The following is a 17655-nucleotide window of genomic DNA, read 5'->3' on the forward strand; positions in this document are numbered from 1 at the left end:
ATAGCAATCAAATTCTTGGACAGACATCATATTCTTGGATTGACATTTGGGGGGGTCTACGGACATTTCTACTGCCCTCCCTCACTTCACAGACTTTTGCTCCAATTAATTCCTGAATCTTAAGTCAGCCCTTTTCTCCTGCTGCATGAAAGGAGTGCCACCTTTTCCCTGACAAAGCTTATATGCTTTGAGCAGCTTCCCCACAGGCCAAAATTCAACAGATGGCGCTTTGTATATAGCACGGAGACATAGAGATGTAGGGAGCTGCTCCTTGCTGATGTGCAGGGAGCAAAGATTGAGTTCAAAGGCATAATCCTTCCAGTAGCATAGCAGGCATTACTGGTGGATCATCTCCTCCCTGTTCCCCAAAATTTGTGGCAGACTTGGGATATGTGCAAAAGGCTGCAGGTAAGAGAAATACTGTTGGATTTGGTCCATGGAGAATCCCAATTAGAAAAAAAAACCAATTGATTCAACTGGAAAGATGCTCACATCTTTTTCACACACTGTTCCAGATTGATTTCTCTGTTCTGCTGAGTGAAATATGTAAGCAAACAGCCTATAGCTGGGAAGTTTCCCTGATGCAGACATCAGAAATCGGCCATGCCTGGCTCAGACGGCAAATACATGTGTTTATCTTCCATCAAAATAAGTCACATTTACTTTAGTGAGTGTGCATGACAATGGCTTGGAAATGCTGTATTTTATAGAATACAATTTTTAAATCATTTTTTTCCTGCTCTGTGCCCCAAAAGGTTCTCATCTACAGAAATCAACCATGCTGCCTTGCATCACTGAATCCTCTGTATATGACAATGTGCTCCATCCATCACAAAAAAGCTAATATCCTGGAAGGAAATGGAATAATATGCATTCGGTATTGTGCTTTGATATGAAGGATATGTAGCTATTAAACTGGACAACATGTTTTATGCACATTTCATTATGTGGGATGGGGGGGTTGGCGGTCACATGTGCTCCCACTTGAAAATGTCAAGCTTTGAGGTTGGAGCCAGAACAAAGAAAATGTCATGAAACACATACACACACAACTCAGCGCATATTTTACAGAGCAATTACATATTGATGATGGAGATAAAATGCTGAAATTAAGTAGCTTATGCCATTAAATTGTTCTTGGAGCCTTAAAAATGAATGTTTAGAAAAATAACTAGCTGCCCCTATATAAAAAATGTTCAACAATCTCTTTGCATGCCCTTATTTATTTAACAGTGAATAAGATAGTTTAAGTAGTAGGTTTGTCAAGTTAAACATTCAGAAGTAATGGTTTGTCACCATATATGTGGGCAACACCACATGAAAAATTGAATCCTTCTGGAATTCTGAATATTTGGGCCTCAAGCACTGCATAACAGTCATATTTATTGCGAAATGAGTTCTTCGGGATTTATAATCATAAGCATCAATGTATTCCAGGGTTATTAGATTTTCACTGAATTTACAGCCTAGTTTTATATTAATAGTTATGATTTTTGCATTAAAAAAATAAAGAGGGAAAAGAATGTTTCTTTTAGCAAAAAAAATGAAACGTAATTTATTTTTAGTTGTGTAAACAATTTGGAAAAAGGCTGTTCTTTTGTTTTGTTTTGGGTTTTTTGCTTATTAGATAAATTATGGGAATTGTTCTCTAGCATAATGTATGTTATTGTTGTTGGACTTTATTTCCATAAACCCCAGGCAACATAAAGCATCCTGATGGGGATGGTGGAAATTGTTACCCAGAACTATCTTGAAGGACCAGTTTCCCTATTGTAGATATAAAGGGCCTATGCCATGCCTTTGAGTGGCAGGATTAGGAGGGATTGATAGAAATCAAATACAGGTTCGCTCCTATAGCCATCTCAAGCCAGAGGCTTTCACTGAAAATATATCATTCCATATAGGTCCATCTATGATATACAGATGATGAGGCTATCTGTTTCCATTCATCTGCAATTCAGATGGGAATATAGATCCCAGGGTTATTAGTGAAATATCCAGTAGCTGTCTCTTGCTCAAAATTACAGTTTTTGTCTGCTTTTCTAATAAAGCCATAATAAATGTCAGAACTTCCAAGAAACCCAGGATCCAACCAAACTCATAACAGGATAAATGTCAAGAAGGATGTGGTTCTTGTTTTTTTCTTTTCTCAACATTTTTTTGTCTCCTCTGCAGGCATTTGGGATGGAATATTATTTAGGCTAGTTGGTTTAATGATTCTGCCCAGGTTGTAATACCATGGAGGTCTGGAAAAGGTTTTGGAGGTTACAGATTCCAAACCTGTCTTGTTTCATCCTTCCTTCTGCCTCGCTTCCTAATTTTGAAGCTATGATGTTAAAAAGGGAAAGACTACATATATTTCTGGACTGCATTGGTTGGAGAGGAAACTCTTAACCAAATCAATAGTGATGCTTTAGGAACTACAGCACTGCAGACTGAAACATCACTTGTGTGCTATAATATGGTTCTTAACATGTCTCTACAATGCATCAGGCACACATTTACTCAATGTAATGACTGTGCTGTTGACATCCATGGAAGTCTTTTAAGTAAGATACTTAAACTGAAGTGTGTGTGTGTGTAGTCATGCATGTTGCTGGATCCCACCACTGTTCACCTAGCTCAGAACACGGCTCTTATAATGGCCAACCAGATGCCACCTGAAAAACGAAGAGCAGGAAAAAGTCTCTTGCCAACTCCTATTTGTGTTATGTAGAATCTGATCTAATAGGCCTTCTGCCTCTACTACCCTTCATCGGATACACACAGCTTTTACGCAAGTGGGCTTCCATTCATTCAGAGAAAGCAAATCTACCAATCCATTTCTTACGATCCACAGAGTTCACTCCTCTTTGGATCCTGGAAGAAACTAAAGGACAGAATCTAAGCAACACTTAAGCTTTGCCAGAAAAAAAAAATTGCAACTTCCAGGATTGTTCCTGGACTTACACAAAATGGTTTATTTTGGTCAACAGGCTTCTTTTTTTAAAAAAAAAATGTAAATACTCCCCACAGACTGATTGTGAATCTATTATGTACAACGTGTTGAGAGCAGCAGGGCTCACACATCACAATGCTAAATAGACAACGGTCCTCTTCTCTGTTAATCAAACATCACTGGGTGATCTAGCCCTTGCAGAAATGTTTGAAGGTATGCAGCCACAGCAGATGAGCCAAAGTGCCTTCTGTATTTCTTGATTTCGGAAAGCATATATAACGGGGTTGATGATGGAATTGTAGGTGGCTGGAAGCAAGGTGGCGTAGGTGTAGATAGAGGGATATGTGTAGTCAGCTATTAAGGAATAGAGTGTGAAAGGCATCCAGCAAGCAGCAAAGGTTCCCAGGATAATGGCTAAAGTCGATACTCCTTTTCGGGTGGTGACATAGTGGGAAGTTGCTAGGAAGTGATGCTGCAAGGCAATCTGGTGAGCGTGGCGCATCACAATTTTGCAGATCTGAATGTACAGCTGTAACATGAGAGCGAACATAAGCAAGAACGAGACGGAGAGGATGGCCGCGTTATTTTTAGTGAGGGGCCTGATAACGCTGCAGGTGGACTCGTCTTTGAGGCAGTTCCATCCCATGACGGGCAGCACTCCCACACAGATCGAAGCACCCCAGAGCAGGATAAGCATAATGTAGGTAAAAGTCACCGTCCTCTCAGAGTTGTAAGTCAAAGCATAATAAAGGGAGAGGTAGCGGTCCACAGTGATGGCCAGCAGACTGCAGATAGAAGCAGAAAAAGAGGCGACGATCAAACCCACTGTGACCAGCTTGGTAGAGTCTGACTGGAGAAGATAAGCAAAAAGAAAATTGGCGATCAATCCAATTCCTGCTAAAAGGTCTGCCAAGGCCAAGCTGCCTATCAGGAGGAACATTGGGGCGCGGAGACTAGGATTATGGAAGATGATAAGGACCACAACTGCATTTTCGCAGGAGATCAGTGTTCCTGAAGTACATAAGACAACATCCCAAGGGTTTACTATAAATCCCGGTTCGGGGTCACTGGAAGGGATGAGAGAGGTGACTGAAGCCGAGACGTTCTCTGGTGGTGGGCTGGTTTCTAAGGGATCCTGAGGCAGCCACGATAAATTAACCGTCGGGTCTTCGTTCATATTTAAACCCGTCCTCTTCAAGGAAAAGACATTTTTTAAAATAAAAAAAAACCACACACAGAGAGAAATTCAGCACCTGGTTAGCAGCAATATCAAGGAGCATGCAATAGACTTTAGATTTCTAAATAAACCAGCAGATGCTTCTTCCATCAATACGACTGCAAAAAAGGAGGATGAGAACAGACAGAAGATTTAAAGCTGCCCGTGGTGGGGTGGGGGGAAAAAACAAAGGAAAGAAATAACACCGTATGCCTTCATATGAAACATGAAGGGAAATGCAGGGACAGAATATATGGTCCTTTCCTCAAGAATAAAATGCCATAAATCAGCCGGAACTGCTGGAAAGAACAACCTTAGGCATAGAAGCACCCAAAATTAAAAGGCTCCTCATCCACCATTTCTGAGCCAAGATGATGAATGAAATGACAAACCAGACAGAGGCAATAAAGGTTTGGAAGCATTTTCTTTTTCCCTTGATTAACCGAGGAGGGGGGGGGGGATACTGTGGCAGCAGCTCCCCTGTCTGCACCCACAACTCCATCCCAGCCCCTTCCTTAAGGAGGATGGGGATGGGTGGGGAGGGTGGAGAAAACGAGAAAACCCTCCGTGCAACTCATTTAATGTCGGTATGGAGGAAGGGTGGGGGTGGTGGAAACAGAGAAGTTCACGAGGGAAATGTCATGCAGGGTGATGAGGGGTGGGGGGGCGGTTATCTGCATAACCTCCCCCTCCCCACCGTTCAGAACATGAGGAAATGAATGGACGGACACAAGAGACCACGACCACGACACCTAGCACAACGGGACGGAGTCCCCGCAACGTTGGTCACCTTGGCTTCCCCTCTAGAGGAGGAGGAGGAGGAGGAGTCCCCGCTTCCTTTTTATGCAGCAAGCTTAGCTGCTGCTGCGGCGGCGGCGGCGGTTGCTGCTGCTGCTGCTGCTTCTGCGGCGGTCGCCTCTCGCCAGCCCATTGTTCGCCCAGAGCAAGCACTGGACCAGGGCAGCAGCCACCGCGGTCCCCGCTCCAGGCTGGCGCCAGAGGAGCGCAGGTGGGAAGGCAGCCCCGTCCGTGCACGCGGCGCCTCGTGCATCCGAGGGTGTCGCCAGCGCGCGCGCTCAAGCAAGCAAGGAGCGCAAGGGAGGCTGAGGAAGGGAAGAGAAGGAAAGGAAAGGAAAGAAGGCGCGCCTCTCGCCTCGCCTCGCCCCGCCTCGCGGGCTGCCGCTTGCGCTTTGCCAGCACGTAAGCCGGCTGGCTGGGGGAAAGAAAAAAAAAAGGTAGGCTAGCGCGCTCGGCGCTCGCAGGGCGGCCGCGCAAAGAGCGCGAGGAAGGAGGGGAAGTCACGGACGCCGTGAAAGCGGATGGCATTGGAGGAGAGTGCAAGCGGGTGGGTGGGCGGGTGGAGGGGGAGAAGACGCGAGGGCGAGGGAGACACCTGCTGCTTCGCAATGCGCAAGCGTTGCCGCGGCTGCCGAGTTCAACAGGAGCCTCGTCGAAGCCCTCCGACGGACGGACCGAGCGGGCTCCCCGTGGCCTCCAAAAGCAGAAAGTCGGCGCTTCCTCTGCTACCTTACTTGGTGGATAGGACGGCAACGGCGGCCCGGGAATCGTCTGGGTTTCCAAAGTGATATTTTTTTTGGTGAATTGTGTGAACCACAATCGGCTGCATGAGAAGGGTGAAGATTAAAGTTCGGCAGTGCACAGATGTGCAGTTGCACAGATGTGCAATTAAAGTGCTAAATTAGTAGCTTGTTTACTGCTCCTTGAGGGTGTCTTTCATGGGGCTCGCCTATAGCCCTCCCCGCATACTGTGTAAGTAGCCCTCCTGCAGCTGCTTAATGGTCTACCTTTTTGTGCCTCTTGCTGGATATCTGGGCCAATGTAATAAAACATATTATTCACCCAGCGTAGAGATTTACTTGAGTCAAGAGTTATTTTGGTCTTCGGATACGCTTCAAGGCGCTAGTCGTCACTTATAAAGCCCTTCATGGTATTGGACCTGGGTACTTGAGAGACCGCCTGCTGCCAATTACTTCCAATAGACCGATTAGATCCCACAGATTAGGCCTCCTCCGAATTCCATCCGCCGGCCAATGCCGACTGGCGACCACCCGGAGGAGAGCCTTCTCTGTGGCTGCTCCGACCCTTTGGAACGAACTCCCCGTGGAGATTCGAACCCTCACCACCCTCCCGGCCTTCCGCAAAGCCCTTAAAACCTGGCTGTTCCGACAGGCCTGGGGCTAAAGAGTTTTTGCTCCCCCCCAAATGGTATGATTGTTGTGTGCTTTTAAATTGTGTATTGTTCTGTTCGTCTTTTTTATTCCTTATTTGTACCCCCTCCCTTGACTTGGATTGTGAGCCGCTCTGAGTCACCTTAGGGGAAAAGGGCGGCATAGAAATGTAATAAATTCAATTCAATTCAATTTTCCCAGTGCATATTGCATGTAAACAATATGCAACGAATAATCCGTAACTCCTGGACATCTTTTGGGGTTAGTCTTGATCAGAGATGCTCCTTCCAAAACACAGGGGAAGGCAGCTGCCTTAAGGAATAGAAGCTAAAGGGTGGGAAGAGACAGAGCTAAAGGTCTCGTGCTGATGGTCCTGTACTATAGCTTCCAAGCCAGAGGAGAACAATGTCCTGATCACAAGAGGCTGAAGATCAGTTAATCTGTTCAGCTTTTGTACATGGAGAAAGGATCGTCTTGTTCTTTGCTACAGATATCAAAGCCTTCTTTGCTTCAATGATGATGGCAGTCTAAGTGGGTACCAGCTCTCTGGCGCTTACAGTTTCAGATTTGGATAGGAATCCCTTAAAAAAAACAACCAGTGGCTCTTGGTTTTATCTTACAGTTTTGGTCAGGTCACTGCTTGGCAATTAATGCAGTCAATTGATCAGTGGAATTCTGCGAGAAAAAGTTGGGAAAGCTGGACAGGTTTGAATTAGAAAAGTGGCAGTCAATAGATGGTGGAGCCACCCTCATTACACTGATAACTTTTTTTTCTTTGTTCAGTCATGTCTGATTCTCACAGACTGCTCGGACAATTCCCTGAAGCTTTCTTGGCAAGGATTTACAGAAGTGGTTTGCCATTGCCTCCTTCCTAGGGCTGAGTGACATTGGCTGTCCCGATGTCGCCCGGCTGCCTTTTTTTGCTGAAGATGCAACTAGATTCCCAGTTTCCCAATTTCTAGACCAGTGTTTCTCAACCTTAGTAACTTGAAGATGTCCGGACTTCAACTCCCAGAATTCCCCAGCCAGCATTCGCTGGCTGGGGAATTCTGGGAGTTGAAGTCCAGACATCTTCAAGTTGCCAAGGTTGAGAAACACTGGTCTAGACTGATGCCTTAATCGCTAAACCAAACTGGTTCTCCCACACTGATAGTAGGGAAGATGTATTATCAATGGCTGCAGACGTCTGGTCCTAAGCCAAAGGCTCCCAGTGACAAGAAACTGGTTAGTTCAGAAATCACAAAGAACATCCTGACGTCCAAGCTGTCGACAAATTCTCTTTCATGGAGTTGTACTTTTCTGCAGGGACGAAAGTTTGGTTTAGATGTTCTTTGAGGACCCTTTCAACTCTGATCCTTCAGGAGCTACAAACTGTGTATATAACACAATCCTGCTTTATTGTGTCCCACACCGTGTTTCTCTTCCAGAATGAAAAGAAGGCAGTTTTGAAAAATGATTGGGATGGTTTACTGGTTAAGATACTGGGCTACAGCTAGGGTGACCACAGTTCAAATTGACCCTCACTTGGGGAAGTTTGTTGACTAACTTGGAGACAGTCGTGCTTTCTCAGCCCTACCTACTACAGAGTGGGGAACAATTTAAAGAAGAAATGCTGTTCGTGCTGACTCGAGCAGTTAAAAGAAAGGCGAACTATAAATGCAACAAAAAAAATGAATAAATAAATAAACGTGCATGATGACACGTGCACAGCATAGTTTTGGAAGTGAGGCAGAGCCGGTAACAAGGAGTATTGTTTTGGAGATGCTAATTATTTGGGAATAATTGAAATCTGGTCCCTCTATCTCCGTTTCAACTATATCTGCTACGGTGCTTACTATCAAGAGAAACCAATATAAATTCCCTTTCTTTAAAAGCCATAAATGCATTTGTTTAATCAAGAGTTCTGATGATAACATTTTCCTGAGATGTGGTTGTCGCTGTAACATCTCTGTGAAATCCTTCAGAATCTCTAAAATGGTTTATTTATTGCTTGAGGTGGCTGGTGCAGGGGGAGGCAATGTGAGGCAGTTCAATAATTTATCAGCTCACACAGCAGCAGTGAGATCTATGCCTGGAATTCCTGGTAGATGTTCCATGGGCTGCTCATATCGACTTATTTGGCTGGTAGAAAAGTGCTCATTAGGGAAATCAGAACAGCTATAAAATGTACCTGGGAATTTAGGAAAGGACTAAAAGGACTCATTGGTATGGCAAGGACTAAGTCAAAAAAAACCCACATATAAACACACACATAAACAGAACAAAGAAATAGAAAATGGCAGTCATGGGAAATCTTTGGTGGAATGGCCAGTTTGCTTTCATTTAAAATCCGCACACACTTCCCCACAAGCTGCATATAGATTTTGTGCCTTGCCGCACAGAGAAGCTAGGGGCATCTGCTCTTTGAAACCCCTTTTAGTCTGCCTTTTTATGTTTTCCTCAGCTTATTGAATCATGCTGAGTAGAGAATCACTTTTGCTTTTTGCCCCTTTATTGGTCCTCATTCAGTTTGATGAAAGTGTAGTCGGATTTTTCCAAAACTGGAAAGTTGTGTTCTTGCATCTACCGAGTCACGCAGTGATCAAGAGTTTCGTCTTGTATTTCACCATTTCATTGTCCCTCCATCAGCCTGCAATCATGACACTTCAGTGTGTCCCAGGGGACGTTATCAGGCGAGGACTTTTCTCCTTGGACTTCCTCCAACGAAGTCCGATCTTTGAGAAATTGCTGGAGATTTTTTCTTTCTTTCTCCTGCAGAAATTGCCTACTCAATTTCTCTGCAGAGAATTTTGAGCCAAGGATTTATGCCTAGCCCTACTTTCTACAGCGTTGTGGTGTTCATTGTTTTTGAGTCTTGATTTGAGACGAGCATGTCTATTATGTAGGCAGCATTCCAAGTATAATCAATAATATAATCTTATGCACACTGTGTAGTAAATCTGACTGTGTGTTACCCTAGTAAATAAATTTTGGATTACAGCGATCCTATGGTGAAAGTAATTATTGTGGTAATTGGTAGGATTTAAATTGTTATTAGTATATACAGCAACTCTTATTAAACCCAATGGGTTTTATTTCTGAGTTTATAAGTTTATGTATAAGGCTTCATTGTTCATTTTTATCTATGTACAGTATTCCCTCAATTCATCCTTGAGTTGGCAGAGAGCTAAATTGGCATGAAATTTGCCATGTCTGTTGCTGAGCCCTCTCCTGCTTCCTCTATTGCTTCTGCTCAGGTAGTGCTGACTTCTCTCCAAGGTAACTATTTGACAAAAACATTGAGAGGCTTCCAAACTTTTGCTCTTCTCCTGGGGTGCTTGCTGCTCTTCTTTCTTAACCTTGCCTAATTCAAAGGGTTGCCATGTTGATTGTTTTGATACAAAGCACAATTCTATCTAGCAGCTTTCTTGAGCCTCTGGTTGGATTAGGAAAAACATAGCTAAGAATTCTACAAATTGTCGTCCAGCAAATCTTCCTGATGCTAGGTTAGGAAAGGCAGTTATACCGGTTCTACCACAAAACCGCGGACGACAAAATCGCGTTCGACAAAATCGCGTATGTGACGTCATCACAGCGCAACGAAAAAGATCGAAAAATGTAAAAATAAAGCGAAAACCTTACCCTAACCCCGCCAAACCTAACCCTAAACCTAACCCTAAACCTAACCCTTAACCTAACCCTAAACCTAACCCTAAACCTAACCCTTAACGTAACGAAAAACCTAACGCTAACCCTTAACCTAACGCTAAACGTAACGCTAACGCTCTAACCCTAACCCTAACCCTTAACCTAACCCTAACCCTAACCCTTAACCTAACCCTTACCTTTATGTGAATCGGCTTGCTGTAATTTAATTTTTATTTCAATTTTTCGATCTTTTTCGTCGCGTTGTGATGACGTCACATACGCGATTTCGTCGACCGCGCTTTTGTGGAACGCAGTTTTGACGGGTCACGGTTATACCAACGTACTCAATCTAAGGTTGCCCTCCTGTAGTTTTTACCTGATCAACAGAGTCGGCATTGGCTACATTTGTGTGATGATCGGGGGGGGGCCCTCAGAATGAAGGTATTGTATCTGTCCTGAGCCTCTTAGATCTCTTGGGGGCTGTCAATACCATGTATCATAATTTCTTCCTGGACTCCTTTCTATTTAGCTGGTTTCAATTGGCATTGGTGGGACAGTTCCCCCTCCCTCCCTCTTCAATCCAGGGGTGTCAAACTTGACGCCATCAGGCTGCATCCGACATGTGGGGTGCTTAGATTTGGCCCACGAGGCCACCCTGGAAACAGTGAGGGACTGGCCTGCGGTGCCTCTGCTAGCGAAAATGAGCTCCCAAGGTCTGTTTCTGGCTGCGATGGCCTCCTGCCATCCTCTGTCAGCAAATCGGAGTTTTCGCTGGCAGAGGTTCTGCGCTCTGGTCCCTCGCTGTTTCCAGAGTGGTCCTGCGGGCCAGATCTAAGGACCCCACGGCCTGCATCCGGCCCACGGGCCTTGAGTTTGACACCCTCGGCAGAGGGTTGCAAGAGGCCTTCACAGCTGAAAACAGATCTCGGGAGCTTGTTTTTGCTGGCAGAGCGCTTGGGTGCCCCCAACATAAGTGACATCGAGCAAGGCCATGTACACTCTGGCCACAACCACGAAGATGCCCCCCCCCCGAGGTCAAACACAACCCTTATGCGGCCCTCAGTGAAATCGAGTTTGACACCCCTGCTCTAATCTATCTATATCTATTCATCTGTCTTTCTGTTTAACATATGCTACTCATCTCGCCCAAGGCAACTCCAGGCAACTTACAGTGAGTCAATAAAATAGCAATACTGTGGTAAAGCATTGAAACAATAAATAGTAACATTAATTTGATTTAGAATTGACAAAGATGAGGAGAAAGTGAGCAAGATGGACCTGGGGAGGAGATGGGAAATTAGTCCTACCCATTGGAGCCCCAGGCCAGCTGGCAGAGCCAGGTCATCAGGCCTTTTTGGAAGGCCAAAAAGAAGGGTGCAGATCTCATCTTGGGGGGCATGATGTTCCAGAAAAGTCTCTTCATCTGGACCCTGTCAGCCATAATTCCTTGACTGATGGGATCCACAGCATGCCTCTTCTGCCAGTGTGGTTGGAGCGAGCTAATCCCATGGGTTTAGCTGGTTCCTCAGACGTCCTGGACCTATGCCATGAAGGGCTTCAAAGGTAAGAACTGACACCTTGAATTGGACCTGGAAGTAAACTATTAACTAGTGCAGCTCACGGAACAGTGGTGTAACATAGGCTACCCTGGGGGCCCAAGAACTGCCTGCATTTTGCACCAGCTGTAGCTTCTAAATATTCTTCAAGAGTAGCTCCACATACAGGTCATTATAACAGTCGAAGTGTGAGATGAACAGGGCTTGTGTGACTGTACACAGGGACTCCCAATCCAGAAAAGAGCACAAATGGTGTACAACATGAACTTGTGCAAAGATTCTAACCATGACCGCCACCTTCTTTTTGAGCCGAAGTCACAAGTCCAGGAGAACCCCCAAGTTGCACACTGCGTCTGTCTGGGGCAGAGGCAACGCCATCCAAAACTCAAGACATTAAGGACTTGGATCTGGAACTCCATACATCTAAAGCCACTGGGTCTTATTGGATTTCCGCTGAAGCCTGTTGTCCCCTCCAGGCTTCCATAGTCTCCATGCACTGCGAGAGGGCAGCAGTAATCTAACTTTGGTCACTGGGGATGGAGATGTAAAGTTGAATATCAATAGCATATTTATGTTCAAGCCATCATCAAATCTGTAGAACAACTCGGGAGCGATGAGTTTTAATTAAAAAATAAATGGGAAGAAGAAGGAACAAAGGGGCTTAATGCATCATATTAGTTTGAATGAAATCTGTCATACAGTTTGAATGCCAGACTATTTGCTGCAAATAAGAAGAAGAAATTTAATGTCCCAAAGTTAAATGCTATGGCAGCATAATAAGGCTTCTAATAGCCAAAAGGGATGTGATAACACAGTAAAAATGCATCTCTCTTTCTATTTTTAAAGTTTTTCATTCAGCAACAATGTTTATATTTAGAGAAATCTAAATCTGAAATCCAGTTTGGATGATGAGGAATTTAATATGCCAGGCTTTAGGTAGAAATATTTTGATAATGAATATGATGAAGTAGATTGCATATGTGGTTATTATTTCTAAAATACTATATCTAGTGTAGCTCTCAACTGAACTCAATGAGACTTTGAGCAAATTTAGAATTTTGAAAAAGTGTGGAGAGTTCTTTCACAAAAGTTGCTCTGAGGATAACATTTCCATTCACAAAATACTCACTGTATTGGGGTGCAGCAGCCAAAACCATCACAGGCTAAGGGGGGCTAATAAACCAGCTAACTTGCCCAAGAAAGAAATACCAATCAGAGCTGGCACCTGAACCCTAGATACAAACCCAATACTTGTAATGTTTCCCCCCCTGCTCTACACATCAAACAATTTTGAGAGGGATTGGTGGAAATAGATGAAATAGAAAGCCAAATTTATTGGTATGATGGTATATATAGCTTCTATTTTGGAGATTCCAGATTAAAGTTTTCTGGTACTGGACTTGAAAAAAGGAAAGTAGATATATAAGAAGTGCTTTATTCATCTCTTTCCCCCCTGTTCCTTAGTAAATATCTCCTTTGAGAAATGCAGTTATTCTCTCTAGATTATACAAGGTTGTCGGTATGGTACTCTGGAGATTACAGAGAGCTGTTTTTAAGAGTTCACAATTTACTGGGGCAAAGGGTCCCCTCTGCATTGTTTTCTTCAATTTCTGATAGTATTTAAGAAGAGAGAATTTCATTACATAATTTATTATTATAAATAATGGTTATATAATTATTTTATTTATAATCATATATAAACAATTATATAAACAATATAAACAATTATATAAACAATTATATAACTTATTTAATTCATGTAATTTATTTCATTACATAATTCACTACATAATTTATAATTTGGTCTAAGATGGAGATGGTGGAGATAGGTGACTGGTTAATAAAGAATTTCTATTCTATTCCCATTCCCATTCCATTCTATTCTATTCTCATCCTATCTTATTGACTGGTTGCTCTGGTTGACCATCTGAAGGAAGCTTGATAAATGGACAGCACTGATTAATCTTGGTTTAAAATAAGGGTCAGATATATAGAAAAGGATGTCCAGTTGTTTAGAGATACCTGTCTGGAAAGCTGCTCGGCTCTCTACTCCCCCCCCTAGCACCACCACCTTTAACATTAAAAAGATAAAATTAGAAATTAAAATATTACAAAGTGAAATGCCAGCATCCAGAGCATCTTTATAAGAATGCCTTTGGACTTCATAAAATCATGATGGGCTGCAAAGAAGACTTGTTCAAAAATCCTTCTCTTGCCTTTATAAAAAAAGCCAGACAAAATGTAATAAAGGAAGTATATTCTATAGGAAGTTTTGATAGATGGGGCTTATTTTTCGGAGTATAAGACACACCTTTTTCCCCCCAAAAAGAGGGTGAAAATCTGGCTGCGTCTTATACACTGAATACAGCATTTTTAGCCTCCCGAATCCCTGCCCCCTTTGCAAAAATGACAGCGTGTAGCCTTCAGGAGGCTTCCAGAGTGCTCCTGGGGGCTGGGGAGGGCAAAAATGAATGAAAAATGGGCCATTTTTTGCTCGTTTTTGCCCCCCACAGCCCCCAGGAGCACTCTATAAGCCTCCTAAAGGCTATGCATGCCCTTTTTTTTTTTTTTTTTTTTACAAAAACGAAAAACGGACCATTTTTGGGAGGTCTGCAGAATGCAAGACCCTTTTTTAAAAAAATTGCCTCTTTAAAATCTTGGTGCATCTTATACTCCAAAAAATAGGTATGTTCCTCCTCCTCCTCCTTTTGCAAACGGGCCAATTCACCGAGCCCATTTATAGAAGTAGTCGTAACCTGTTTCCCAAATTCCTTATGCGTCTCCCAGTCTGAAAAGGTTAGAGTGCCCTGGTGTAATTCTAACCCCCAAAAGTTTTCTCGATCCATTTCCATGACTGATTTGGCTGCTGAGAACTGGGATCTGTGACTTCTTTAACTGGAATAAGCTACGATTGACAGGTCTAATTTCATTGCTCTGCAGCCTTTCCTAAAGCGGAAGAGAGCTGACTAGCCAAATCAAAAGCATGTACAAGGACCAGCTTTTTTGAGGAGGGGGTCTTATCAAAGTCTTATACTCAGTTAGGGATTGCCTCATTTAGTGACCATGCATAGTTGTGATGGTAAATTATCTTTTATGACTAGTCCTCACATTTATGACCTTTGCAGGTCCTTAAAGCAAAGTAAAACTGAAATAAGAGCATAAGGACAGTTGTAGTTTTACTTAGTGAAACTACAGTTTCACTAAGACCCTTTGCAGCAACTCTCCTCTTGTCCGCCCGCCATGATGAAAATGTAAAAAATTAAATAAAAAAGCAACTTACTTAGGCAAGGCATGATTGGCTGCTCCCAGATCAGGAGGCGGGAGAATCACGTGCCTCCTTTGCATAAGGAATTTTTCGCCTTTTAACCCTTGCTTAACTCTGAGCAAGGGTTAAAAGGCAAAAAATTCCTTATGCAAAGGAGGCCCGTAGTTCTCTCGCCTCCCCCTATAGTTAGAACTAAGCAGACTCAGAGTCACTGTGACTCTGGCAGCAACTACCTTAGCCTTTTCAATTATTTTAAAAATTCTTTTCTTTTCCTCATGACACTGGTGAGGCCCCGCTTCCCCTGCCTCCCCTGACTGCACGTCCCTGCCTTTGCTTAATGACAGAATTGCTGGTCCCCATTGTGGTTGCTAAACAAAGACCACTAGTGGAGGGAATCACTAAGAAATTGGGGGATTTGAAGGGACAAGCTTTACCTCTCTTCCAGTGCCTTCTGGTTTGCCAAAAATTAATTGACTGATGGGGCTTTCCAATGTGAAATTCATTTATTTCCCAGTCAAGATTCAAGTTCCTCACTTGTGGAGTATTACATGCAAAATATTATAGATCTTATAATTTGGTGGTATTATATTACTGTTCTTTATTAATGCAATCCTTCCCCTACTGCAGGGGTCCTCAGCAGTGGTGGTTTGGTTCGGCCAAACGAGTAGTAGCATTGGCGGAGCCCCCACCCACCTGCCTGGATGCTTCTGCACATGCCCAGAAGCATTGCACATGCACAAGCGCGCACAGGAGCACGTCCGAACTAGTAGTAAAAATATTTGCAACCCACCACTGGTCCTCACCCCTGAGCCTCAGCCCACTACCAGGCTGTGACCTGTTCAGAACTGGGGCCAAGTGAGTTGTGGGCCAGGATGCATGTGCACGCAGCTCAACTTGTGCGAATGGTGGGCTGACACACATACATACATTCAACTTGTGCAAGTCAAGCTGTGTGCACATGTGCATGCAATCCGGCCCACCACTGCTTGCCCAAATTGAGCTGCACGCACACACTCAACACAATGCCCTACTGTTCGCAAGGCCGGGTTCCCCTTCCCTGCACTGAGTCATCAAGCCCCAAAGGTTGGGGCATACTGCCCTACTGCATTATAAACATTGGGGGAAAATACCCTTAAGAGTCCATTTGTGTACACACCACACACAAACTCACACCCCTGCAGATTAATCATCTTATAAAATTATGCTCCATGTTCCACTTAGCATCAATCATGCTCAAACTGCACAGAGCATATTTAGATAAATTCATTCGCTTCTTTGTCATCATCAACCAGGTTTCTGCGTTTGCCCCACAGTTATGAATATGGATGAGACCATTAATTAATGTCCACCTTTTGCACCAAGAAGTCAAGTGAGCTGTCAAATAATTATAGTCAAGTGAAAGATGACATATGGAAAATACACTCTTCTCTTCTCATCATGGCATGTTACATGTTGATTCAGAGAGCATTTACACCTGCTTTACTCTGACCCCAGGCCCCTGCAAAGCTCTGCAGACCAGCTGAGACAAAGATCATGTATCCATTTGCTTGCAGAAATCCTATCTTTGGTGAGCTTTCTGAGTTTTCAGGTCATGAATCATGATAAAGATCCCCAATGGAATGACTATCATTTCCCAAATGTCATTATGGACAGAAGATAATAGAGGTTTTGAAATAATTACTAGAGACGGAAGAAGAAAAAAACTACTGTCTATAAAGATTCCAAATAGCGTTCATTTATTCACTCAGGATTATTTTGATTATGTGCCATCAGGTTATTCTCAACTTTTAATAACCACATAGATTGTTTTCCTTGATAATTCATGAATTAAAGTTCTCTTAATTTACAAAAGTTATTATTAATTTGAACACTGGGCATGTCATTTGTTCATTGGCATTGAGCCTTATTATAATGAAAAATACTGACATGGAGCCCTTTCAATCCCTTCAAGATGTATTACTTGCACACAATTACTTGCCCACAAATAATATATTACTCTTAATATAATATTCTATATACTGTACAATTGAATATATTAAGTATTACATTACTTGTGGTTTTCATGCATTTTAAATTTTATGCTCTTATGTTCGCTGTTATGCATAAACATTTAATAAGGACGCTTCTGGCGCAAATAAAAATAATAATACTTGCTCGCAAGGCTTTCTATCCTCTTACATTTGGCAAGCATGTTCCATGATTAGATCTCATTGAACTTTTTTGGATAGCCTTCCCACACCTTGTTTTCCCCTTTTGAATAGATATGAAACAGTGTGGACAAGTGAAACTTGGAACAAAATATTGCAATATGAAATGCTCCTATCAATTAGCATGTATCTTCCAGGATCCATCACTCCGTTTCACTTCCCAACCCAACTCAACCCAACCCATGCCTTGCCATGCCATGCCATGCCATCATGTCTCAATCATTATTTGTTGATTTTCCAATTGTTCTTCAAGCTCAACATTCATTCCTAAGATTCAGATCTAATACACAGAACTTAATGTGTTCCTCCTTTGTTTCTTCTTTTTTTCTCTCAATATATTGTTACTTCTCCAGATGTCAGATTCCAATTGCCCACTAGTACCTCTTCCAGTTTCGGCTCTACTACAAGTAGTATGAAACAGCTGAGATTACTTTTAATGTGTATGACTGTGAAACAGCAGCAGTTCAGCTCATGCTATATATTTAGCCAGCCCAGGGTTGACACAAGAATATTAGGGAGGTAGTAAAGTTGGGGAGGTGAAGAAGTGGGAAGCCTTCTTGGATGGTGACTTCCAGCTTTTGGCTATATTGACTAGGGCATAGTAGTCACCAGATGCAGGGAAAGTTGCAATATTAGTTTGAAAGGAATAATTTTCTC

The 17655-nt window shown here is 43.0% G+C and overlaps 1 protein-coding gene across 1 annotated transcript; it reads right to left on the bottom strand.

Moving 5' to 3' along the window:
- Nucleotides 1-1803: 1803 nt before the first annotated feature.
- Nucleotides 1804-5310, bottom strand: GPR12 (G protein-coupled receptor 12). The gene is made up of 2 exons (XM_014072157.2): nt 4945-5310; nt 1804-4130 (listed from the first exon to the last, which is right to left on the bottom strand). The coding sequence occupies exon 2, from the start codon at nt 4113-4115 to the stop codon at nt 3108-3110; it is 1008 nt and encodes a 335-aa protein (XP_013927632.1). The 5' UTR covers nt 4116-4130; nt 4945-5310; the 3' UTR covers nt 1804-3107.
- Nucleotides 5311-17655: the final 12345 nt, after the last annotated feature.

Source organism: Thamnophis sirtalis, unplaced genomic scaffold, assembly GCF_051295495.1.
Source record: "Thamnophis sirtalis isolate CommonGarterSnake01/CBP01778 unplaced genomic scaffold, rThaSir2_p1.2 scaffold_8, whole genome shotgun sequence".
NCBI classification, from domain to species: Eukaryota; Metazoa; Chordata; class Lepidosauria; order Squamata; family Natricidae; genus Thamnophis; species Thamnophis sirtalis.

Excerpts from the sequence above, each read along its gene's own strand:
- GPR12 (XM_014072157.2), bottom strand. The coding sequence starts at position 4,115 with ATGAACGAAGACCCGACGGTTAATTTATCGTGGCTGCCTCAGGATCCC.